At 41.3% G+C, this 25,000-nt stretch overlaps 2 protein-coding genes across 13 annotated transcripts in view; one reads left to right on the top strand and one right to left on the bottom strand.

Annotated features, from left to right (window-relative positions):
• LOC311087618 (myomegalin) overlaps window positions 1-17,275 on the top strand; it is an 87,240-nt gene extending 69,965 nt beyond the window's left edge. For 4 of the 12 annotated variants that reach the window (XM_084120953.1, XM_084120955.1, XM_084120958.1 and 1 more), the window contains 14 exons: window positions 451-582; window positions 1,348-1,536; window positions 4,024-4,152; window positions 4,738-4,854; window positions 7,529-7,718; window positions 7,874-7,998; window positions 8,429-8,644; window positions 11,588-11,677; window positions 12,061-12,254; window positions 12,321-12,464; window positions 12,558-12,696; window positions 13,737-13,783; window positions 13,908-13,968; window positions 15,644-17,275. In XM_084120953.1, the coding sequence (XP_083977079.1) occupies window positions 451-582; window positions 1,348-1,536; window positions 4,024-4,152; window positions 4,738-4,854; window positions 7,529-7,718; window positions 7,874-7,998; window positions 8,429-8,644; window positions 11,588-11,677; window positions 12,061-12,254; window positions 12,321-12,464; window positions 12,558-12,696; window positions 13,737-13,783; window positions 13,908-13,968; window positions 15,644-15,774 (1,904 nt within the window). In that variant the 3' untranslated portion in view covers window positions 15,775-17,275. The remainder of the gene's footprint in view (window positions 1-450; window positions 583-1,347; window positions 1,537-4,023; window positions 4,153-4,737; window positions 4,855-7,528; window positions 7,719-7,873; window positions 7,999-8,428; window positions 8,645-11,587; window positions 11,678-12,060; window positions 12,255-12,320; window positions 12,465-12,557; window positions 12,697-13,736; window positions 13,784-13,907; window positions 13,969-15,643) is intronic. The other 8 variants (XM_084120954.1, XM_084120957.1, XM_084120956.1 and 5 more) reach the window with 5 other exon arrangements.
• A 55-nt stretch (window positions 17,276-17,330) lies between these two features.
• On the bottom strand, window positions 17,331-21,703 carry prkab2 (protein kinase, AMP-activated, beta 2 non-catalytic subunit). The gene is made up of 8 exons (XM_084120978.1): window positions 21,596-21,703; window positions 20,752-20,922; window positions 20,369-20,526; window positions 20,186-20,279; window positions 19,691-19,805; window positions 19,396-19,529; window positions 18,885-18,953; window positions 17,331-18,811 (listed from the first exon to the last, which is right to left on the bottom strand). Exons 2-8 carry the CDS (start codon window positions 20,899-20,901, stop codon window positions 18,734-18,736), a joined length of 798 nt encoding a protein of 265 aa, XP_083977104.1. The 5' UTR covers window positions 20,902-20,922; window positions 21,596-21,703; the 3' UTR covers window positions 17,331-18,733.
• Between the last annotated feature and the right edge of the window lie 3,297 nt (window positions 21,704-25,000).

The following is a 25,000-nucleotide window of genomic DNA, read 5'->3' as shown; positions in this document are numbered from 1 at the left end:
GTAACACAGTCAGTGCAGAAGTAACACAAGTAACACAATCAGTGCAGAAGTAACACAAGTAACCCAATCAGTGCAGAAGTAACACAAGTAACACAGTCAGTGCAGAAGTAACACAAGTAACACAATCAGTGCAGAAGTAACACAAATAATACAACCAGCGCAGAAGTAACACAAGTAACACAATCAGTACAAAAGTAACACAAGTAACACAATCAGTGCAGAAGTAACACAATCCGTGCAGAAGAAACACAAGTAACACAACCAGCGCAGAAGTAACACAATCAGTACAAAAGTAACAGAAGTAACACAATCCATGCAGAAGAAACACAAGTAACACAATCGCCGCAGAATTAACACAAGTAACACAATCAGTACAAAAGTAACAGAAGTAACACAATCAGTGCAGAAGTAACACAATCCGTGCAGCAGTAACCGCTCCACCGTCTGCAGGTGTTTTCATCGGACTCTCGTCCAGCTCACAGCCTCAGATCCAGACCCACAGCTGCTGGGGTCATGCTAATCCCATGACCTTTGCCCCCATGACCTGTCCTGACCCTGACGGCCACAAGCCACCGATGAGAAGTGAGCACATGGCGTGTGTGTGTGTGTCTCTGACTAACATTTAGAGTCAATGAAGTCAGATAAGCTGTGAACGATCTGAAGTTTCATGAAACCCCTCGTTTCAGCACAGGTTATACATTTAGACTTTCCCATAAAACGTGTTGGCAAAGTGATTTTTTCCCCTATGTATTATTATTTATGCATATTCATAAACCTGGTGAATTCTGTTGCTTACACCTGCTAGAAACCATCAGATTAGAGACTCTCGCTGTGATCCCATCACTGTCAGTGTGAGCGTAGCATCTGATCTTCAGTTCAAATGTGTGCAAATATTGTCTCAAACACCACATGTACATCTGTTAATGTTTCATGATATAATTTAAAAAAAACAGTAATCAGTCATTTTATTTGAGATGGACAGGCAGAATAAAGTGTCTGGAGCTGAAGCTCGTCGCCAGTCATTAGTGCTTAAAAGTGTGAACAGCTTGTGGATAAACAGGAATGATCTAGTTTCATTTGGCATTTTCTGTTGTCATTGTGTGTTTTTTTTAATACTTTGTGCCGATATTATGATGTTTGGAGGGTCAAGAATCATCTTTTCTTGGTGAAAATATACAGAACGGTTCAGATCAGGCAGCGTATCTGAGCAAAAGAGCTATGAGTGACGAACAGTCCTGATCTGAAACTAAACTAACTTCTTCTGTGTTTAGACTTTGCTGTTCTGCTTTTCTTTGCAGAATGAGTGCGTGACGATCATTAATGAGATTATTACTCTTTCTCCACCAGCGTTCAGCGCGCCTCACTCTCTCTCCAGCTATCAGCTGACCACGCACACGCCTGTATCCCATCATGCACTGGGGAAGAGTGGAGGCCCATCTGTGCAGACAGATGCATTGTGGGACATGGAGAATATGATTCAGCCAATCAGAGGTTTTAATGGATCATCGTATTATCAGTCTGGCAACAGCCAATCAGGTGTGTGTGTGACTATTGCAGCTCAATTAGTGGTTTAAATAAAAACAAACTGATGAACAATAAGAACAAATTCATGGACAGAGTTTCTTGTTTCCAGTCCAAATATCAAACACTTCTTAAATCAAGATCAATTTACTAAAGTAGTAAAATGACTTAAGATATTAAGTCTTGTTTTCTGGGGAAATTTATCAGAACTAGTGCAAAATGCCCGTGCAAAATCAGTTCTTGTGTGTTTTTAGTTCATTCATTTCATTTTATTTTATTTGACAGGGACAATGGACAGTAAAAAAAAACTGTCCCAGAATTAGCCACAGGGCTAAATTTCATCTGCAGTCCCTGGGCAGAAAGTATCAAATCACATTACATACAATATAATAACCCTCAAGAGAAAAATATACGACACATTGTCTATCATTTAACAATAAATGCAGCAATATTACTACCAAAAAATCTCAATATACATCCTATAAAATCGCATAATATTACAAAATCAATCCCCCATAATTATAAAACCTTGACAAAACAGGAGTATTTAATGATTACAGACCCGACTCCTTTTTAACCACATTTTCAAATGCAGCTTGAACTGTGTCAATGTATGACATTGTCTAATAACAATTGGTAAGTTATTCCAGTTTTTAACAGCTCTTACAGAAAAAGTTGATCGACCAAACTCAGTTACTCTACAATATGTGCTTCACAATCACCTCTTGATGAAGCCCTTGTTTGTCTTATATTTTCTCTACGTGAAGCTACAAATGCTTTTAAAGGAGGAGGTGCAAGATCATTTACAATTTTATACATTAAACAACAATTGTAAAATATAATAAAATTGTCAAAAGTAAAAAAATTGTGCTTTTGGATTATAAGACAATGATGGTATCTATTAGGTTTCTTGTCTAATGCCTTTAGAGCACGTTTGTATAAAGTATATAAAGGTCTGAGAGTAGATTTTCCTGTAATTTTTTTGTGATTTTCTAGTAATTGTAGGTTTGGTGTGTTTGAGTGCTCATTGTTACAATTACACAGCAAAAGTTCAGTGACATTTTTATTTGTGCATGGTAGAAAGCAAATACTGATACTGACATATGAACTACACGATTCAGGGAGCAGGATACACAGTGAACTCAGAGAAAATGCTACTTAAGCTCCACTGCTTTCTTCAACCCTCTCTGTCTCTGGTCCTGGGCTGTGCTCACTCAGTGTGTGTGTGAGAGGGGGAGGGGCCAGCTGTGCTCACTCAGTGTGTGTGTGAGAGGGGGAGGGGCCAGCTGTGCTCACTCAGTGTGTGTGTGAGAGGGGGAGTGGCCAGCTGTGCTCACTCAGTGTGTGTGTGAGAGGGGGAGTGGCCAGCTGTGCTCACTCAGTGTGTGTGTGAGAGGGGGAGGGGCCAGCTGTGCTCACTCAGTGTGTGTGTGAGAGGGGGAGTGGCCAGCTGTGCTCACTCAGTGTGTGTGTGAGAGGGGGAGGGGCCAGCTGTGCTCACTCAGTGTGTGTGTGTGAGAGGGGGAGGGGCCAGCTGTGCTCACTCAGTGTGTGTGTGTGAGAGAGGGGGAGGGGCCAGTTGTGCTCACTCAGTGTGTGTGTGAGAGGGGGAGTGGCCAGCTGTGCTCACTCAGTGTGCAGTGTGAGAGGGGGAGGGGCCAGCTGTGCTCACTCAGTGTGTGTGTGAGAGAGGGGGAGGGGCCAGTTGTGCTCACTCAGTGTGTGTGTGAGAGGGGGAGTGGCCAGCTGTGCTCACTCAGTGTGCAGTGTGAGAGGGGGAGGGGCCAGCTGTGCTCACTCAGTGTGTGTTTGAGAGGGGGAGGGGCCAGCTGTGCTACACAGTGAACTCCGAAAAAATGCTACGCTTGAGCAAACAGTTTGTGAATAGGCTACTGCAAATGATGGCCGTGAATAAAATGTAATATTCAGAAGTAAACAGTGTAGCTGACAGAGTGTTTATGTCAGAATGTTTATTTTTAAACCACAACCTTCTTGGGGCTTCTTTGACCGATATATTTAACAATATCTTTTGCATTTCTAATCCAAACAACTTCAAACTTGGCACTGCACTTACTCGTGCCCGTAGCGAGACACCTGTCAAGTTTGAAATCCTTTGGACTAACGGTTCGAGAGATATGCGAATAACAGACATATTGACTGACAGACAGACAGACGTTTCTGTAATTTATAGATAGATTAAGTGAGTTTTTGCTTAAAACAAGCAAAGTGATCTGCCAATGGGGTAAGAAAAATAATCTAGTTTCTGCTTGAATTAACAATATTTTTCTCACCTCATTGGCAGATAATTTTTTTTTTTTAAGCACCAACTCAAATAATTTTGATCAATTCCCCCGGAAAACAAGACTTAATATCTTATGTCATTTTATTCATCTAGTAAATGCATCTTGATTTAAGAATTTTTAGATGTTTGGACTGGAAACAAGACAAAAATACTAAGTAAGAAAAGATGATGTGATGATTATGATGTGATGATTTTGACAGGTGTAGACGTGATAGAGGAGCATCTGAGAGAGATTCGATCTCTGCGCCAACGACTGGAAGATTCCATCAGAACCAACGAGAGATTGAGACAGCAGTTACAGGGACGCCTGCCCACAGCGAGAGACACAGGTGAGTGTGAGTGTGAGTGTGAGTGTGAGTGTGAGTGTGAGTGTGAGTGTGTGTGTGAGTGTGTGTGTGTGAGTGTGAGTGTGAGTGTGAGTGTGAGTGTGTGTGAGTGTGTGTGAGTGTGTGTGTGAGTGAGTGAGTGTGTGAGAGAGTGTGTGTGTGTGTGTGTGTGTGAGTGAGTGTTTGTGAGTGTGTGTGTGTGTGAGTGAATGAGTGTGCGAGTGAGTGAGTGAGTGAGTGAGTGTGTGTTTGTGTGTGTGTGTGTGTGAGACACTTTCATTCATGATTTTGATCTGAATGTGATTATCACTGCTGTGATTGGACTGCAGATCATCACATGACTGATATTAAGAATAACGATGACTGTCAGTGTCACATTGCTTTTATACAACAGTTCAATCAACACAGTGTTCTCAATCAGCCAATAAATCTCTGTTCAGTCTTGATGACTCACTGCAGATATCCCTGAGCCGTTTAATGGAAAATGACGGTGTTTAAGTAATTTGTATGCTTGTTTACAGATGTAAGAACCATTACCAACAAACTTATGGCTAATCACTGGTTTGTGTTTGTGTGTGTGTTTGACAGCGGCTCCAACCAACATCTTTATCCAGAGCCATGGTGCAGTCAGTCAACTGACCAATGAAATCAGAGCATTAAAGGAGGACAATCTGGCACTACAGTCCAGGATACAAGCCAGCAGAGGTAAAAATACGCGCGCACACACACACACACACACACAGCTGCGTGAACGTATTTTGGAGCAGGGGGGGCTGTGGGGGAGGGGGACAGATAAAAGACCTATGCGATATCAGAAAATATGCGATATCAGTAACACTTGTGTTGTCACAAGCTTATTAATCAAACAAACATATAAACACAGCTAATATGCCTGTAATCAAAGCACAATCTCCAAAAACAACTGCAGACTGGATGGCTACAGTTAAAAAAAATCAACCCAAAGACTATGACCTTCACTGATGAGTGCACGCTGAAAACTCAGCACCCCTACTTCCCGCACACACATACACACTCACCCACAACAGTTCAGTTCAGTTCATATAATGGTGTCAATGCAGGCAGATCAATAATATTGTTGAATATTAAATGTCAAAAGACAAAAGCCAAAGGCGAAAAAGGTGACAGTGGAAAGGAACCAAAACTCCATCAGTGACACAATAGAGAAAAAACCTTGGGAGAAACCAGGCTCAGTTGCTCAGTTCTCCTCTGGCCAACGAGCGAACAGTGTATGATTATGATTCAGGCAGCATTACAGCTCAGACGTCAGATTGGATCAGAACATTCAGAATATTATCTAGTTCCATCTGGTTGAAGATTGGAGTCTTGCCAAAATGGAGACGAGTTTGTTGAGGATCAGTGCCGATAAAATTGGCTGCCGCCTCTACGCCTGTGTCTTCAGACAAGATGGCCGCCGCTACGCCTGTGTCTTCGGACAAGATGGCCGCCGCTACGCCTGTGTCTTCGGACAAGATGGCTGCTGCTATGCTTGTGTCTTCGGACAAGATTGCCGCCATGCCTGAGCCCTTGGAGGTTGCAGTGTTGACCATATGGGCTACGGCTGTCTTGTGTGTGTGGAGTGCACACACATCGGCTCCAGCCCCTGACCAGAGTCCAGTGAAGGCTCCAGCCTCAGAGCTCTGCCCAGTGCCCACTCTCATCCCAGAGCTCTGCCTTATGGCCATTCAAGCCCCCGAGTTCGTTTCAACCCATGAGCCCATTCCAGAGTCAGCGCCTACTTGGTCACCTGAACTGTAGGTGCCTCCCTGGCCCCCTGAACTGTAGGCGCCTCCCTGGCCCCCTGAACTGTAGGCGCCTCCCTGGCCCCCTGAACTGTAGGTGCCTCCCTGGCCCCCTGAACTGTAGGTGCCTCCTTGGCTCCCTGAACTGTAGGCGCCTCCCTGGCCCCCTGAACTGTAGGCGCCTCCTTGGCTCCCTGAACTGTAGGCGCAGTGAACTGTAGGCACCTCCTTGGCTCCCTGAACTGTAGGCACCTCCCTGGCTCCCTGAACTGTAGGCGCAGTGAACTGTAGGCGCCTCCCTGGCCCCCTGAACTGTAGGCGCCTCCCTGGCTCCCTGAACTGTAGGTGCAGTGAACTGTAGGCGCCTCCCTGGCTCCCTGAACTGTAGACGCCTCCCTGGCTCCCTGAACTGTAGGTGCAGTGAACTGTTGGCGCCTCTCTGGCTCCCTGAACTGTAGGCGCAGTGAACTGTAGGCGCCTCCTTGGCTCCCTGAACTGTAGGCGCCTCCCTGGCTCCCTGAACTGTAGGCGCAGTGAACTGTAGGCACCTCCTTGGCTCCCTGAACTGTAGGCACAGTGAACTGTAGGCTTCTCCTTGGCTCCCTGAACTGTAGGCGCCTCCCTGGCTCCCTGAACTGTAGGCGCAGTGAACTGTAGGCGCCTCGCTGGCTCCCTGAACTGTAGGCGCCTCCCTGGCTTCCTGAACTGTAGGCGCCTCCCTGGCTCCCTGAACTGTAGGCGCAGTGAACTGTAGGCGCCTCCCTGGCTCCCTGAACTGTAGGCGCAGTGAACTGTAGGCGCCTCCTTGGCTCCCTGAACTGTAGGCACCTCCTTGGCTCCCTGAACTGTAGGCGCAGTGAACTGTAGGTGCCTCCTTGGCTCCCTGAACTGTAGGTGCCTCCCTGGCTCCCTGAACTGTAGGCGCAGTGAACTGTAGGCGCCTCCCTGGCCCCCTGAACTGTAGGCGCCTCCCTGGCCCCCTGAACTGTAGGCGCCTCCCTGGCTCCCTGAACTGTAGGCGCAGTGAACTGTAGGCGCCTCCCTGGCCCCCTGAACTGTAGGCGCCTCCCTGGTCACCTGAACTGTTGGCGCCTCCATGGCCGCCTGAACTGTAGGCGCCTCCCTGGTCACCTGAACTGTAGGCGCCTCCTTGGCTCCCTGAACTGTAGGTGCCTCCCTGGATGTAATGCGTGCGCTTGTTGTCAGTTTTGTTTGACTTCCTTGCCCGTGTCTGCATTTATCAGTTTTGCCTGTATTTACTTTTGTTATGTTTGTTTGAATAAATGTTTGCTGCATCTGGATCCCACATTTGTTCCTCTGAAACAGCCACTGTTACAATGGAAAAGAAAGAAATGCCTTCCCCAAATGACTAGACAACTGTTAATAGCTCTTCTTTCACCTAGTCCACCAATCTGCAGAGCACATAGACATCATTTGTAGACAACACTTCTAAACACAAGTTCAACAATTCACATAATGAATCACAAAATGCATTTAATGCTAAAGCTGGGTATGTATTTCATAAGTCGTTGTTGTGGAATGATTATCACTGTCTGTAGGACTCTGTAGAGTTTAAAGTCTGTAATAAAAACAGATTATCTGATATTTGTACGATGCAGACAGCAGTGAAGAGGTGAAGCAGCTCAGGGAGGTGGTGCTGTCTGGGCGTGTTTGTCTGCAGCAGGCGGAGTTAGAGGCGGAGCAATGGAAGGAGGAGTTGAGGAGGCTGCAGACACACAACTGTGAGCAAAGTCAACAAATCCAACAACTGCGACAAGACAGACAAAACAGTCAGGAGCACAACAACAGGTCAGAGAAACTAAATTAAAAGAGTAGCTTCATGTAAAGAAAGTTGTTTCAATAGAGTGACTGGCAATTTCGGATTGTTGTGGTTGGAACTCTTGTGTATGAGTGTGAGATATACACATGAATGAAAGCCTGTGTATCTGGTGATGTGTGTTCAGACTGCAGCACGAGGTGAGTTTACTCCAGCAGCAGTTAGCAGAGAGCAGACAGCTTCTACACTCCCTACAGAGTGAACTACAGCTGTACGACCGAGTGTGTGGCGCGAGAAAGAGCACAGCTGCAGGTAAGACACCACAAGCTCTGTACATGTTACAGGAATAATCACACCCTCAAAAATAAAACTCTTCTGGAATTGTTTATTCACACTCATGTTATTGCAAACCTGTACAAGTGCCTTTCTTTCAGTGAAACGCAGTTTAGACAGGCTGTTCTTTTACATACAATTAAATGCAGACCTGTCCAACTCCAGAAATGACAAAAGTATTATAAAACTGCCATAAAAGTAGTCCATATGAGACGTGTGCTATACTCCAGCCATGTGCACAAGTGATTTTTAGAATTATCTGCTAATTGTGGAGGGAAAGATTATCAACGAGTGACAGTTTACAGCTGTTCAAATTGCATATTCATTTATGAACCACTCAGACTGTTGACAGAGCTTCTCCCCCCCCCCTCTCCCCCTCCCCCCACCTCTCTCCCCACCTCTCTCTCAGGGTGTGTGTGTGAGGTGCCGTGCCCGTCAGTGGAGTTGCGAGAGCTGCTGGTGGAGGTTCGGGCTCTCAGGGTCCAGCTGGAGGTCAGTGCACAGGAGAACAGTTCTCTTCGAGCTCAACTCCAGAAGCTGGATCACTCGTCCGATCAGCGCCGGTCACCCATCGTTCCGGCCAGTCCCCTGAGAGACGTGCTTTATAGACGACTGATTCTCCACGGTAACCTGTGGACGTCTTCATTTCACTTCAGCTGTCTTGCTTGTGTAATTTAACAACTACTAGAAAACAGACACTCATGTGACTTGTTGGCATGTGCACTTGTAACTGTTGTAGGCCAGTAGTCGTGTGTGTAGTCAAGTCAAGGAAAGTCACCTTCATTTATATAGCGCTTTTAACAATATAGATTGTTTCAAACCAGCTTTACAGTGATAATAGGAAATTACAGTAACAGATTGTTTTGGCTTTACAGCAGCTCTAGAATAAAGTTATTGTCCAGCTGAAGTTAGTTTTGATTGATTCACTTCTGTTGCAAAGATAATTAGTTATTAACTTAGGGGCCGCTAACACGACACCGTTCCAACAGAAAACCCTTAACGTTCTCCGGCCGCTCACCTGCACAAAACAGTGCCTGGCGGCTCGAGAACGCAGACCCCAAAATAGGTTCCAAGGTGCAAGCCCTGAAAAAAAAAAAAAAAGATAAGAATTATAATTATAATTTGTTATCTCTGCGCAAGCTTTAAAAATGCAAACCTGTGAAAACGCTGACGGCGTGCACATGTGTATTACATGTTTAGTCTATAGGTATGCGCGTTTGAATATATATGTGCGCTGGCGTGTAATCTTTCTTTACAACTTGACCTCAACAAATTACTTGTCTGACCTTAAAAATGTATAATAAATAATTATTTATCGCTTCCGCGTAGCTGTGTGAAACGGAACAATTTTGACAACGTTTTATCTGTACAGAAGTAAAGGGAAGGGAAGGAGGCCTTCACGGGGAGAGAGTAGTTGACACTTTGGAGCTGCATTGTCGTCGTGTTCAGGCGCAGGTCCTCCATCAGATCTGGATACAGCCTGGATCCGGCGGATATTAGCGTAGACGCCATCCTTCTTATGATGTAACAAGTACATCAGGATTTATGGGGAGTGTTCCCGGTTCCGGCTGACCTAATCTATGCAGCCTAACATTGAATTATAGAAGTCTATAATGTGTTATGTGTATGCTAGGCCAAAGAGATGTGTTTTTTTAGTCTAGATTTGAACTGACAGAGTGTGTCTGCTTCCCAGACAATGTTAGGAAGACTGATCCAAAGTTTTGGTGCTAAATAGGAGAAGGATCTACCGCCAGCAATCGATTTTGATATTCTAGGTATAATCAACTGGCCGGAATTTTCAGATCGCAATAGACGTGAAGGACTATAATGCGTTAATAGACTCGCTCAAGCACTGCGGAGCTAAACCATTTAGTGCTTTGTAAGTAATCAGCAATATTTAAAAATGTATACAATGTTTAATAGGGAGCCAATGCAGTGTTGACAGAACTGGGATAATATGGTCATACTTCCTGGTTCTGGTAAGAACTCGAGCTGCTGCGTTTTGGACCAGCTGTAGTTTGTTTATTAAGCGTGCAGGGCAACCACCCATAATAGCATTACAATAATCTAGCCTTGATATCATGAACGTATTAACTGATTGTTCTGCATTTTTCATTGAGAGCATATGGCATAATTTAGATATATTTGGTTTTACTGATACTAGACACATGACTATCAAATGAAAGATTGTTATCAAAGAGCACACCCAGGTTCCTAACCGACGACGAGGACTTGACAGAGCAGCCAACAAGTGTTAGACAGTATTCTAGGTTATTACGTGAGGAAGTTTTTTCAGAATTAAGTAGTAGGAAATTACTAGTTATTACATTTTTTATATCAGCTATGCATTCCGTTAATTTTGTGAATTGGTAAGGTTCATCAGGGTGTGAATAAATATAGAGCTGCGTATCATCAGCATAACAGTGAAAACTAATGCCATGCTTCCTAATGATATCACTCAAGGGTAGTATGTGCAGAGTAAACAGCAGCGGTCCTAGTACTGAGCCTTGTGGTACGCCATACTGAACTTGTGATTGATAAGACATCTCTTCATGTACTGCTACAAACTGATAACGGTCAGATAAGTATGATTTAAATCATGCTAATGCAATTCCACTAATGCCAACATAATTTTTGAGTCTTTTTAAAAGAATGTTGTGGTCGATAGTGTCAAATGTAGCTCTAAGATCGAGTAACACTAATAGAGAGATACAACCACTATCGGATGATAAGAGCAAATCATTTGTAACTCTAATGAGAGCTGTCTCGGTACTATGGTACGGTCTAAATCCTGATTGAAAATCCTCGCAGATACCATTTCTTTCTAAAAAGGAACATAGTTGTGAAAATACCGCCTTTTCTAGTATCTTTGACAGAAAAGGTAGATTCGAGATCGGCCTGTAATTGACTAATTCTGTACGATAAAGTTGTGGTTTTTTAACAAGCGGTTTAATCATAGCCATAGGTTTTTGGTACGTATCCTAATGACAAAGATGAATTAATGATATTAAGAAGAGGATCTATGACCTCTGGAAGCATCTCTTTCAGTAGCTTAGTCGGTATAGGGTCTAACATACATGTTGTCGATTGAGATGATTTAACGAGTTTAGAAAATTCTTCCTCTCCTATATAGCAATGAGAATGAATATCATTCATCATAATCCTATATGGAGCTTACAGACACAAACCAGCAGCAAGGCAGTCAGGAGCAATCAATCAGCAGCCAATGGTCTGATGTTCTCCTAAGCCAAAAAGGAGGAGTGTAAACCTCACTCCCCTGATCTCGAGCCGCTCTAGCGGCTGATGGTAGTGATCTTTATCCTCCTTGTTAGAGCGCCCACCTCCCACACCGGAGACCATGATTCGAATCCTGGTCGGAGTGGGTTCGAGTAGAACCAGTTACACACTAAGATCATGCTTGAAAATATTGAGCATTATCTTTAAAAACCTGTTTGTAGCTGCTGTTATCTTTGTAAAGAACCATTTTGCCAATAAACGTTGCGCGTGATGGACATGATGGTTTTTGTGTGTGTGTGTTTTGTACTAACCACTCTGCCATGTTCCACAGACCCGTCTCCTTCTCCTCCTGTCAGAGATGTGGGTCCGTTTCCAGCCGGGCCTCTGTACTCACCATACTCAGAGATGGAGGAGACTAACGGTGTGTGTGAGTGTGGGTGTGTGTGTGTGTGTGTGTGTGTGTGTGTGTGTGTGCTAACCATGAACTGCAGCTGCGATGTTGATGTCACTGTACTTACTTTTCATTGTGGCTGAAAAGGAGGCCCTTCAAATAGCTTTGAATGGAATTAAAATGGAATTTAACTGCTAAATAAATAAAACTTGGCTTCTCCCTTTATTGAGAACTTGAGCTTGTTTGTCTTGTTCAAGTTTGAACAGTTCTGTCCGCGGTCACAGATAAACTTTCCAACTACCTCCTGGTGAAGTACTTCTGGTTGAGAACCAGTTATTAATGGTTTTGCTTGACTAATGTTTAATTGTAGTTAATAGGTCAAAGAGAAGAAGTCAAATCTGTGTTCTCCGCAGACTCGCTGGAGCCTCATGCGGATCTGGAAGGAGAAGCTCCGGACGGGTCGTTCGCCCACAGTAACGGGCGTCACGCGGTCGGGCACGTGGATGATCACGGGTCTCTGCAGCAGCAGGTTCTGGAGGCCCGGGTTCTGGTCCAGCGGATGGAGGCGGCGCTGACCGAGAGTCTCGACTCGGCTCTGATGGAGAAGGTGAAGCCCAGACCTGCTGACAGATCAAGCTGTCAGAATCAGATCTCATGTGTGTGTCTCTCACAGGCTCTGGACTACAGCACGGTGAAGACGCTGCTCTCGGACACCAAGACCTTGCACCAGATTCTGGACGAGGCCGTCTCTCTGCTGAAGATGTTCTGGCGTGCGGCTCTGCCGAGCAGCGACGGGCCCGTCCATCTCCTTCAGAGGGTTCGAACTTCTGCAGCATTTGCTCAACATTTACTGATTCCTAAAAAATGAAAGGCCACATATATGTTTATGGTGCTGCTGTTTTCCTCTCAGGAGCAGTCGATGCGCGAGGAGATCCAGTTTCTGCGTCTGCGGATCGCCCAGCAGGAGGAGGTTCTGCAGGGAACCATCACACGTTTGCGCTCCACCAGCAGAACCAAAGAAAGCATGGAGACCTTCATCGTCAACCAGCGTGAGTCCAGTTCAGTGCGTCAGTTTTTACCCAGTTGCTGAAACTCTAACAAATCAGAAACTAGGGCTGCTCGATTATAGCAAAAACCATGATCATGATTCTTTTGGTCAATATTGAAATTCTTATTATTTAACACGACATGACCAAAATCTTAGATCATGATATATATTGTCATCATGAAAGAAAATGACTCATATCATGATTTAAGTATATTTTGCTAGAAATAATGATACAAATTCTCATTACCAATTTTGACAAATTGAAGCAATAGAGCAAAGATTCAAATGAAATAAAGTGCTTAGGTTTTTTTAGTCTAACCAGAAGTATTCAGGCCAGTGATGCCCTTCCACAGACATGAATGTGAAATACAACACAGCGCAATAGTCTTTACTGTATGAATTAAATGTACAAAGATCTTATTAAAGCAAGTAAAGTTTAGTCAAACGCAGTGAATGATTTTCTCTTGAAATGAACGTGCTTGCATGAATGCTCACCAAATTGGGCATTTTGACATATTTTGGTGTGTATTTGACGCCTGATGCCCAAAAGTATACTTCGCTTCTCTGCAGAGAAAACATCAGAAAACATCTGCCGAACAACGCAAGTTCTGTGATTATTTTTAATCCACAGTTTAGCAACAGTGGACTGCATTTTACGACAATCACATTCCCTGATTTGGACATTAAGTTTTGGAGGAACAAAAGCGCACTGCTGTGAAGGAAAGAAAAATGCACTGGATTTATAACAAATGACAAAACGAGAGAATAATTGCAAAACAGTATGCGACACAATCGTTTTATCTTAATCGCTAGAATCCGAAATCGAAAATGAAGTTGCTCGGATTGCACAGCCCTATCTGAAAACGTAACAGTACGTTCATAAAGACACTCGATTGAATCCTGCAGTTAGTCTCAGCATGTGAACAAGCCTTTATTTCTGTCGAGCTTTATACTCTTTGATAGTTTTGAACACTCTCCAGTCAGAAGCTCTGGCTGGCAATCGGATCCATCAGAGCTTTAACAAACGCGTCTGTCTTACAGTGTCCCGGACTCGAGACGTGCTGAAGAAAGCTCGAGCGAATCTAGAGGTGAGTGTTGGGTTTGTGTTCAGCGCTGTTTGTCTTGTGTTTGTCCCTCATCTTGAATCTCCAACTCCTTCTGTCTTTATTCTGTCTTTCCTCCATTTCTCTCATTTTCTCCGAGTGTTTCCAGAAGAATGAACTCAGGATTTCCTCTCTAAGCTCCTCCTCTTCCTCCCTTTGCCATGGTAACGGTCAGTTTTGTGCCGTGTGCATGTCAGTCGTGTTGCATCATGGGTTGGATCACGTGGTTGTTTGAGTTACTCATGATTACAAATGAGAAAGAGATATTATCATATGTGCTGCTCACTCCCATTGCACCATAAAACACAACTAGTGATGCCCCGAAATGATCTTTTTAAAATAATTATTTACATTTTATCATCAGTGCTCAAAAACTTATTATTTTAAAAGTTAAAAGTTAAAACTTAAAAGTTTTATACCATAGAAATTGAACATTAGGCAGTTTTTATATTAACTTTTAAATGATATAATTCAGTTTATACTCCAATTTATTATCATGATAGATTTATTCAATAATACATGAAATATTTAAGAACATTTTAAGTAGAAATCTAATAAATATGTAAAATATATATTTATCAGAACGCTCCTCTCCAGAGTTATTTTTCTAGCTGAATATGGAGATGTTTATGGTCACTGAATGAGGTGAATGTGACGTTACATGACATTATTCTCACATGATTGACGTCTTTCGGCGGTTGAATCACTGATTGATGGATTACATGAGACATGATGGATTTCAGGAAGTTGTTCTGTATCTTTCAACTTTCCTTCTGATGTTCATTGATGTTTATTTGCTGCTGTAACTAGTAGTAAAGAGGAGGAGATGATCGGTTCATCTGTCACACACATTAAACACACACAAACACACATTCATTGACTGAATTTACTGAGGAAACTGACAGAATTAGAGAGCTGAGACTTTGTTTCATATCAGAAGTATCAAACATCAAAGATTATTGGATGGCAGGAGCTACAGATAATATTTAGTGAAGTTTTGTTCAAATGGAAACAGATCTCGTGCATCAAAATGAAGATTGATTAAATATGAGAAATCAATATTGTCAATCCAGTCCTTGCGTCACAATGCTTACATGTTGTAGTTTATCCATGTTGTGGCATGAAATAGATGCTTAACACAGTCAAAACACACCATTATAGAAACACTAATAAAACGTCAATGTTTCAGTTAATGGTTTTGGCCCTCCAAAACTGAAACCAATTTCAGCTGAGCCAAACATTTTTGCCCAAATATTTTTGGTTGCTAAAATTTCGGTGCATCATCGAACACAACAGCTTGTGCTAACAGACAAATTAACTCTGTGTGTGTGTGTGAGTGAGTGAGTGAGTGTGTGTGTGTGTGTGTACGAGTACATGTGTGTGCGAGTACGTGGGCGAGTGTGTGCAAGTGCGTGTGTGTGTGCAAGTGCATGTGTGTGTGTGCGAGTGCGTGTCCAGCGTGTGCGTGTTCAGGGAAGTGTTGTGGTCGTGTCTAGGCACAGGTCCTCCATCTGATCTGGATTCGGCTGACTACAGTAAACCTCGAATAAGCAGAAAGACTATAATTAGCGTAGACGCCATTCTTCTTATGATGTAACGAGTACATCGGGTGTTATAAGAAGTGTTCCCAGTTCCGGCTGACCCAGTTTATGCAGCCTAACAATCCATGTGTGTGTGTGTGTGTGTGTGAGAGTGTGTGTGTGTGTGAGTGAGTGACTGTGTGTGTGTGTGAGAGTATGTGAGTGTGTTAACCTCAGGAATGCAGCTCAACTCACCCTGATGTTATTCTGATAATCAACACGATTGGTTATAGGGTGATTTACGGTCTTTGACTCTGTTCTCCAGGTAAAGCCTCCTCTTGTGCTCGGGCTCGCGTGAGCCCTGCGTGTCCTGAGATCCGCATGGAAACAGCCAGTCTGCAACAGCCGGCCCAGAAGCGTGTCAGGGAGTTTCTTCAGCTCAGCGTCTCCCGTTAAACCAGCCGACACTGCTAACTCACACGCCTTACGCTTTTCTTGCCAAGTGTAATTTCCTTTGACTGTGGGCTGTTAAAATCCACATGCCTATTAATTCAGTGTTTGTGAAAAGAATTTTACAGTATTTATCTTCTGCCACGAGACAGAGAGGAAACACTCTTGACTTTGTGAGATATAAATAGATAGACTGCCTCAGAATCCCCTTGAGTATCTCAGGGATTTTTGGCAATAACACGTAACAGTCCGTCACCTGTGACACTGAAGCATGTGTTTTCACTCAGTCACATTCTGCTTGACATTGTCATATATTGTGCCACTGTTAGGGTTATTATGATTGTTGTTATTGTCATCATTCTGCAGTGCTACTGACTGAAATTGAATGCTGTGTTTAGTATTTGCATGATGGAGGTCGATTAATAATAAAACACCTGTTTCTTGTGAGGCGAGGCTCACCAAACATGCCAAAGTTTGCATGGTTCGTTTCCCTCATTTTGCCTTAAGACTTCTGAGTTTAAACTAGCTTCACTAGCTCTATTTGAACAACCTTGTATGAATTCTCAAGGTTTGAGCTTTAACGCCATAGATATACAAACTTTATTCACGACTGAATAAATGGGTTGTTTAAGAGGACAAATGAAAAGTTGTGATTTCATGCAACTGAAAAAATGTATATAAAGTTCAAATAAGTTGACTGATTTGTGCGAATATGATCAATGACAGTGTTGAAGATTTCTGAACTAGAGATGGCAAACTTTGGCAGAGGATTGGTGGGACCAGCGCCGCTGATGTCACGATCACAATCAGGTGCTGCTTTACTGCTCTTAGATTTGTGCTGTATAATTTCTTTGAGAACTGTACATAATATATGCCTTCATGTTGTTTTAATTTTGCAGTGTGGGTAAATATAGTCATTTGCTATAGAATATGCAGATCTTCAAAAGATGGGTAGCTGTGCAATAGCCATTTGATCATGACGTGAGGCATCATATAGATGCGATTACTGTGTACATTACACCAATTTATAAACTGTAGAAGTTGCCTAAAAAATTGCAGTTGCCTTGCCTCAAATCTCTTGATGAAAACATAAGCTTGTAAGTGAATGTTGCTTTGCCTTTAAACAGCCTCTTCAGTGAGAAATGCAATAGTCTTAAATGGCCTTGTGAGCACATCGCAGTATCACTCTATTCAGAACCACAAATGAAAAGTATTGATGTGATACTTTCAACATTTTGGATTAACTACCAAAGGGGAAGGGAAAAGAGACTTGAATTCAGGTGGAGAGAAAAATAAGCAGCATATTTATGTTGGTTCTAAACTCTGTATAATATGTATATATAGTGCTCGAAGGCTCACTTGTTGCCATAGTTACTGATTGTGTAATGTAACAAAAGATTGCCGACGCAAGAGCCAATCAAACTCTGTGTCTGAAGCTGCTGAATATGTGCCATGAATTATGAAAGCTGCTTTTGGAATTTAATCATGAATAAACGATAGAAATGCATCTATTTTCATTTTGCTTGTTTTTTAATTTTTTTAATGAAAGCAAAGAAACTGGATCAAATCAACCAGAATGGTTTCTTTTATTATTTTTGAAGGCAACACAGCCATTATCTATAATGCATAGTTTATCAACACATGACTTATCAGTACATATGATAAAAGAAAAAAGTTCAAGTTAGTGGATTTTCCCTCTGTGATGTTCCCGTTTCCTCATGAAAATCATATTTTGAGCATCTTTCCTTTGGGACATCACACTTACACCATATACGTTATTATCTTTGGAGTGAATGGAAACACCACACTATCCTTATGAACAAACTACACCATCCTCATCAACATAAAATAAAATAGTTAGGGGTGGGTCCTGATAAGATCACAAATCACATTTCTGTTTCAACATTCAATATTGATGATGGCCAGAAATAATAAAACCAACCATTTCACACTACAAGTATTTAAATATGAACATGTACATTATATGGCCAATCGTATGTAGACGCCCAATTCTTAATTAACGTGGGTCAATTCTAGCAAAAACGAATCTTAAAGTTACACGTAAAACTTTATTTCTAGTCCAGCACAACAATAACGCCCACAGATACGCTGAACCCCACTGGAACAAGCCGGCTCATATTGGGGGTCCACATCCTTTTGGCCAATATAGTGTCTGTGTATCACATAAATAACATTTAACAGATGCAAAAATACATTCCTGCTCGATAAAACAAAGAAAGCTTGTTTGTCTGTCACAGTGAAACACAGATAAAGTGCTCGTCTGTACAGCATCAAGGTGAAATTAAAACCACATGCAGTAAAACTCCACAAACTCACACAGTTCAAAATCTGTTTGTGACATTCTGTGACGGCGCTGTAACTGTTTTTATCTGTTCAGTCCACTCCTTAAGTTTTCTATTGTTGAAATCATGACATAGTAACTCTGCTCAAAGCACATCCATCAGTGAAATGAGTGAAAGGTTTTCTGTTAGGAGCAAAAACTAAACGCCACTGTGGCTGAAACTTCCTTTCGCTCTGAAAACGACACATAAACAACTCTTTCACTCGGTTTAAAAAATGAATTATGACTATAAAAGCTTAGAATGAAACATTGCATTCAAATGTTCATCTGTGCTAAAACTCAAAACTTGAACTCGCTTTTGATTATAAACTCCCTGTGTGTTTTGCAGTTTTCAAATGTATGAATCCTGTTTGACAGAATTTCATAAAGCGCTTTGGACAGAAAAAAATCTGGCCCTCAAGATTGCAATCGCAAAATGCTGCACGTAAGACGACACACATCAGAAGCTCAGATGTCCCTGTGATGACAGGAGATGAAAGACATGCTCTCACACACACACACACACACACACTACTGTTGAAGTCTCAAGCTGACAGATCCGCTGTACGTATCGCGGGTTAATAGTGCAATCTCAGACTGTAGATGATGTGCATCCAGAGCTCATTAAATAGGCTTGTACAGAAGAGACGTCACATATTTCTTCTTATAACGGTGAGTTGCACTGAGAACCATCACACCATCCTGAGACAGAAAAAAATCAGTCAATTATTGACCATTATAGAAGAGTATGTTTGATAGCAGGTGTATAATGTACCTTTATCGAGAGCGCATACAGATGATTCAGCATCACATGGTTGGGTTCTGGCAGCAAGGCAGGATCACACTGAAACACATAAAACACACTGTTTTACACAACTAACCCATTCAGCCTCAGGACAACGACACCCTCATGTATGGAGCTAGAATTGTGTCTTTATTACATGCGAGAAAATAAATGATCTGAGAGGAAAAAAAAAGTTTGAGAGAAAAAGTTGTCATACCAATAGCAAAAAATAATAATATTTGAGACTAAAAAAAGTTTTGAGAGAAAGTATCTTCTCATAGAACATAAAAAAATATAAATTTGAAATTTTTTAAATTATTTCTGAGAAAAAAAATCTCTCTCAAAATACTTTGAAAAAAACTCTCAAATATATATTTTTTGCTATCAGTGTGAAAACATTTTCTCAAAAAAAAAAAAAAGTGTTTCTCTCAAAACTATATCTATATCTATATCTATATCTGAAATGAAATAGTCATGTTAGTCAGACGGAGAGGATTCTCACAGAAATGTTGGTGTCCTTGTTGAGTATGACTTGCAGAAGGTGTGGAGGCAGGATAGGTGGAGCTTTGAAGCGTTCCTCGGGTTTGAACATGTACACCTCCTGACTGTACGGCCCAGGTGGAGAACTGGACAGATCTACACACACACACACACACATCACATTAACAAATTACCCTAATGCTGGATCTTATCTATTGAAACAGCTTTTCTGAGAGGCGTCTATGATTATCATATATTCACATGTGCATTTGTGTGATGTTACTATAATAGCACTGCACTCTGACTCTGGCTCGTACCTGACGTATCGGAGCACTCCAGAGAGTCCACCTGCAGTGCGTCAAACACCTCGAAATCTGACTTCTTCACATGGATCAGATTGTTGATGGTGCCCAACTGACTGGTGACAACCGGCTGAAGAGAAAACACATGCGTTTCAATTTAAAGAAATGGATTCGGCAATCACTAAACTCCAAACCTGCGTGACTTTTTCTTCTGTAGAAGACGATGAACATGACACACAAGGGATGAAAAAGAAGCATGAACAACATCTTTTGTTTAGCAGAAAAATCTCAATCTCTCTCTCTCTCTCTCTCTCTCAACCTAAATCTCATTAATGCCTAACCCTAAATCATGGAACGTTTGCCAGTTTTCAGTACAGATGATGCAATACTTGTAAGTTGTCCTGTGATTGCAGGAGATCAGTAATATCGTTGAATATTAAGTGTCCCTAACTAAGACAGAAGCTATGTTCATAAGTCATGTGACGGCGGGTTAATTGCAGATATAATCACCTCAGACGGGTCATGAAGCCACTGGCCATCAACGAAGAACTTGTACTGATGTTCGCCCTCAGGCAGGTCCAAGATGGCTACAAAATCATTATGGCTTCAAAAACACAGAGAAAAAAGGTTGGAAAATTCATGAAATAACAATGAGCGAGCTTCTGTTCATCTCGACGCTTTGCGCACAGACACCTCTTATTGAGCGGGATCTTGCAGCTCCAGTTGTTGAAGGAGCCGGTGATGTAAACCTCTCTCCCTCCTCCAGCCCAGCGGATCACAGTGGGTCGAGCCTGAGAACACGTCTTCACCATATCCTCTAAATCTGGGGCGAAGTCCTTCTCTCCCGCGGCCTAAAGAACACGTGTGATTCAGTGCTCTGACACACACCAGGTCATGCAAGAACATCTGTTTACTCTGTATATTTAAACACTCTGCTCTAATAAAGTCTAAAAAATGTAACTGAGCACTAACAAAGTTCAGGCACACTGATCACATGTATATGAGCCCTTTAAGCTTCAAGCCGGAGTTCTGTGTGTTTATAAAATGACTTGATGTCACTGTGTGTTCTGGCTTACTTTAGATTCTGGCCCGTGTGTGTTGAAAATATTGGGGTCGTCTGTGCTGTCCATCATTTTCCCGGGCTCCAGGTCTTTGTGTCCTCCGCTGTCTGAGCGCTGGGCCTTCGCCCCGTGCCGGTCAGACACGCGCTCACTGGTGTTTCCCATGATGCTCTACAAGCAGCTTCACTACAGAAACACACAAACCAACATTACGAACTGAGGTCAGTAATGTTACTGATGGTGTCACTGCAAACACGCATAAATACATTGTTTCTGAAATCTCCTTCACATCAACAGCAAGAAATGAATAACTCATGCTCATGAATTCACTTCCTGCATCACATTTAAACTGATGTATAATAATAAATTCTCTGATGTATAATATTTACACTTTTATTAACAGCCATTTCTTATATCTCATTAACTTTATATTTTGATAACTTATATACTCCCTTTTTCAATACTGAGCTGGTAAAGTATGAGTATATGCTGCATTGGTTATTACACAAACAAAACTCGACTTGCTGTATTTCTGCAAAGTCAAAAACACTCCGAAATGAAGATTAGACACTAAAACGCATGAAATGTCACCGAACATCTAAATACTAAAAACAAACACAGGACACAACATTATAAACGCAAGATGAACGCTGTTAAACGCTTAAAATATGAGTATGTTAGGTTATATTTAGATATTATTTTAGCTTGCAATATGTGAAATAAGTGTTATTAATAGGCTAGCTGTTAGCATGCTATAGATTCATAGTTTCCGTCAGATCAAAAAGTGCCTGAATCGGAACACACTGCATGTGTTAAAGCGTTTGCTGTGAAGTAAAATGTAAAACAGTGCGATCAGTACCGTAGAAGAATAAGAATGAATATTATTTCCAATGCTGCGAACGACTGAACTTTAACAACATACTGCAACCTGACAGCTACGGCGAGTCGAGGGGTCCAAAACATGTCTGGATTACGAAACGCGCTCTCTGTCTTCAAGTTCTTTAGCTTATTTTTGTTTACAAATAGTTACTTACACATTTAGACACACACATTCACCAATGGCGTAGAATACGCGTCACCTAAACTAAAACTAAACCCCGTTCTTTCTCACTGAGCAAATATGAATAAGTGAAATTAAATTTGTTAAAAAATTCATATAACAATTTTGGAATTTGAAAGCATACAGTTAAACCAATAAATTCATAGTAGCCTACATAATGCCAGGTTTAGTAAAATCTACACTAGTAAATAAGCTAGAGTAGAGGTAAAATGCAAATTATATCTTTTATTTTTTTTAAAACATATGAAAAATATATTAGTGCTGGTATAAGGTTGTGGGTTAGTGAAGTACTAAAGAATGTTGTTTCTTTAGCTGTTTCTGAATTTAAATTGCTATTGCTTTCAGGGCTTGCAAAATCGCTAGCCCGATGTCCCGGGGCTGTTGTGTTTTCCAGTCGGGCTTCCAAAATGCATAACCGGCCTGCCCGACGGCTATCTGAAATAGTCAAATTCCATTCACATTATTTACTAGCTATTTTAAGGAAAAATATGGCCGCGTAAGTTTTTGATCATGCTGATTAATCCACAGCGCAATTTCTCATGAATCTCTGTGTCTGTTTTGAACAGTGGCGTAGGTTTGATTTTGAAATTGGTGGGGACGGGGGCATCAATATAAATATATTTTAAGTTTTGATCGAAATTATTGCTAAGGATATATCAGTGTCACTGGATATTGGTAGGGACACGTCCCTAGCGTCCCTACTAAATTCTACGCCCCTGGTTTTAAAACACATGATCAATAAAAATTAAAGCTCCTCTTTCACATGAATGTTTGAATCAATGTGCCAACACACTATCACTGTAAAGCTGCTTTGAAAACAAAAAAATCTGTATTGTAAAAAGCGCTACATAAATAAAGGTGACTTGAGCATCATATATTCTACTATATAAACAGCATAAAATAATTAGAGCACCATATATTACCTCAGAAAAGTCTGGTATTATTATTATTATTATTATTATTATTATTATTTATTGCTGGTTTATGGCTGCTATAAACCTGACCTGCCACAAGGTGACACTGTTTTCAAAACGGCCAGTTGGACCAGCTGTGTGTTATTTACAACTTAGCCTAGTTTTGACGTAAATGGACACTAAGTTACGACTTACGCACTTCTAAATATTTTTGCGTTGCACAAAGTGTAACTCTACATATAAACTAAATATTTACGGCAGCCTCTGATCAGGAGTAATGGTTGGAATAAAATATCAGACAGACTGAACTGCATCAATAAGCTCTTCTTTTACCTGACAGATTTCAATTCTTTACACATATGATAATGCTGACATTTACACTCGTTTACATTTTCAGAGAGAGAACGTTATGTGAAAAGATTACTTTGTTAGCGGCTCTTTAACACGAACCCGTCCTAAACAGTGCGCTGCTGTGCGCATCGGTCCATGTGCATGTCAAATATCAGTCATAATCAATAAACTTAATTTCTTATGTTTTTTGTATCAGTATTTATGTATTGATCCTTATTTCATTTCAAATACAGTTTCTGAATGTTATTTACACATAAAAACACTTATGTTATTCATGATCAAGTGTTGTATTTAATGGAAACTTATTGTTACCATTAGTAACGTGAGGCAAAAGAAGTTAGAATGAAGGATAAACTGAAATTCACATCATTTCAACACAACTTCTGCTCACGTATTTGAAGGCTGCTATTGGATCATCGAGGCTAAACATTATATTACGTGACTTTACGGAGAGTCAAGTCAAGTCAAGTTATCTTCATTTATATAGCGCTATTAACAATGTAGATTGTTCCAAAGCGGCTTTACAGAGATACAAGGATAGTTTAAAGTAACAGAGATTGTTTTGGCTTTATAGCAGCTCTAGAATAAAGTTATTTTCTAGCTAAAGTTAATTTGATTAATTCACTTCCGTCGCAACGATCATTAGTTATTAACTTAGAGGCCGCTAACACGACACCGTTTTAACAGGAAACTCTACACAGACTTTAAACGTGAAGCCTGTGAGAACGCTGATGGCGTGCACATGCGTATTACGAGTTCAGGCTATTGGTATGCGCGTTTGAATATATGTGCGCAGGTTTGGAATTCCCTACAAACCAAGCCTTAAAAAACTACTTGTCTGGCCTTAACATTTTTGATACAGAATTTTATCACTTCTGGGTAGATACGGGGACCTGAAAGCTTCCAAAGAGCTTACGATCTATTAGCAACATTCTGCCTTATGAACAAATGCTGCAACGAAATAAAGTACAGAGTTAGTTACAAACTACTTAGTAGTTACTAAGCCTATAGTGTGGACTTTATGTTCCAATTTAAGTTATTTCCGATTGTTGATATTTTTTTTTAAATTGATGTTTTGACTCCTAACCAATTTTTTTTCTCTCTCTCTCTCTCTCTCTCTATATATATATAGCTAATTATTTTGTTGTTGCACAATAGATGTGCCTTATTTATAATTTTAAACCTACAAGGCTTAAGTGTGTTTTATGATAGCAATAACTGTAAAGTGACTATTGTAATTGTTACGAACCGCTCTGAGACACGAGGGTAGAGGATCCAAATGCAGCTTTTATTAAAGGGGTTATTCAGAATCGTAATCCAACAAGCAGAGGGTCAAGCACAGGAAGACAGTCCAAACAAATAAACAAACAAACAAAACAGGCAGGGGTCAGAGGCACAAGAGTAATCCAGGGAACAGGCAAGAAATCCAAAAACCAAGAGACATGAAACCATGGAAAACACTCAGAAATGCAGTGCAACAACATACAAAACTTCACAGTGAGTGAAGGGGTGAACCAGGCTTATATGGGGTGAACTAAACAAGATAATGAGATAAAGGTGAATGTGATAATGAGTGCTGATGAGTCCAGGCAGAGAATGATGGGAGATGTAGTCTGTGAGTGAACGTGAGAGTCTGGTGTGGAGTGCCCTCTGGTGGCTCTCAAGGTCACTCCAGCTGGTGACCGTTACAGTAATGGAGTAATGTAGGCTTATATACTGTAGGCCAATTACTAAGCTCAGCTTCATCTTACCAGTTAAAATTTAGTCTGTGCTTTTGTTATTTATTTTAATTTTGTGATTTAAACGTCTGCTTTTTTTTTAGATTGAAATATTTTAATGTTCTTCTAATATCCATAAAATGTACTACAGCTGGCAAACAAAACCAGAGAGAAATGTATTCATACATTTTTAAAACAATCTAATTAAATCTTGTTGATTT

The sequence above is a fragment of the Abramis brama genome, assembly GCF_963993115.1.
Source record: "Abramis brama genome assembly, chromosome: 7".
NCBI lineage: Eukaryota > Metazoa > Chordata > Actinopteri > Cypriniformes > Leuciscidae > Abramis > Abramis brama.
The sequence above is the reverse complement of the archived record's forward strand: the minus strand, read 5'-3'. Positions and strand labels throughout refer to the sequence as shown.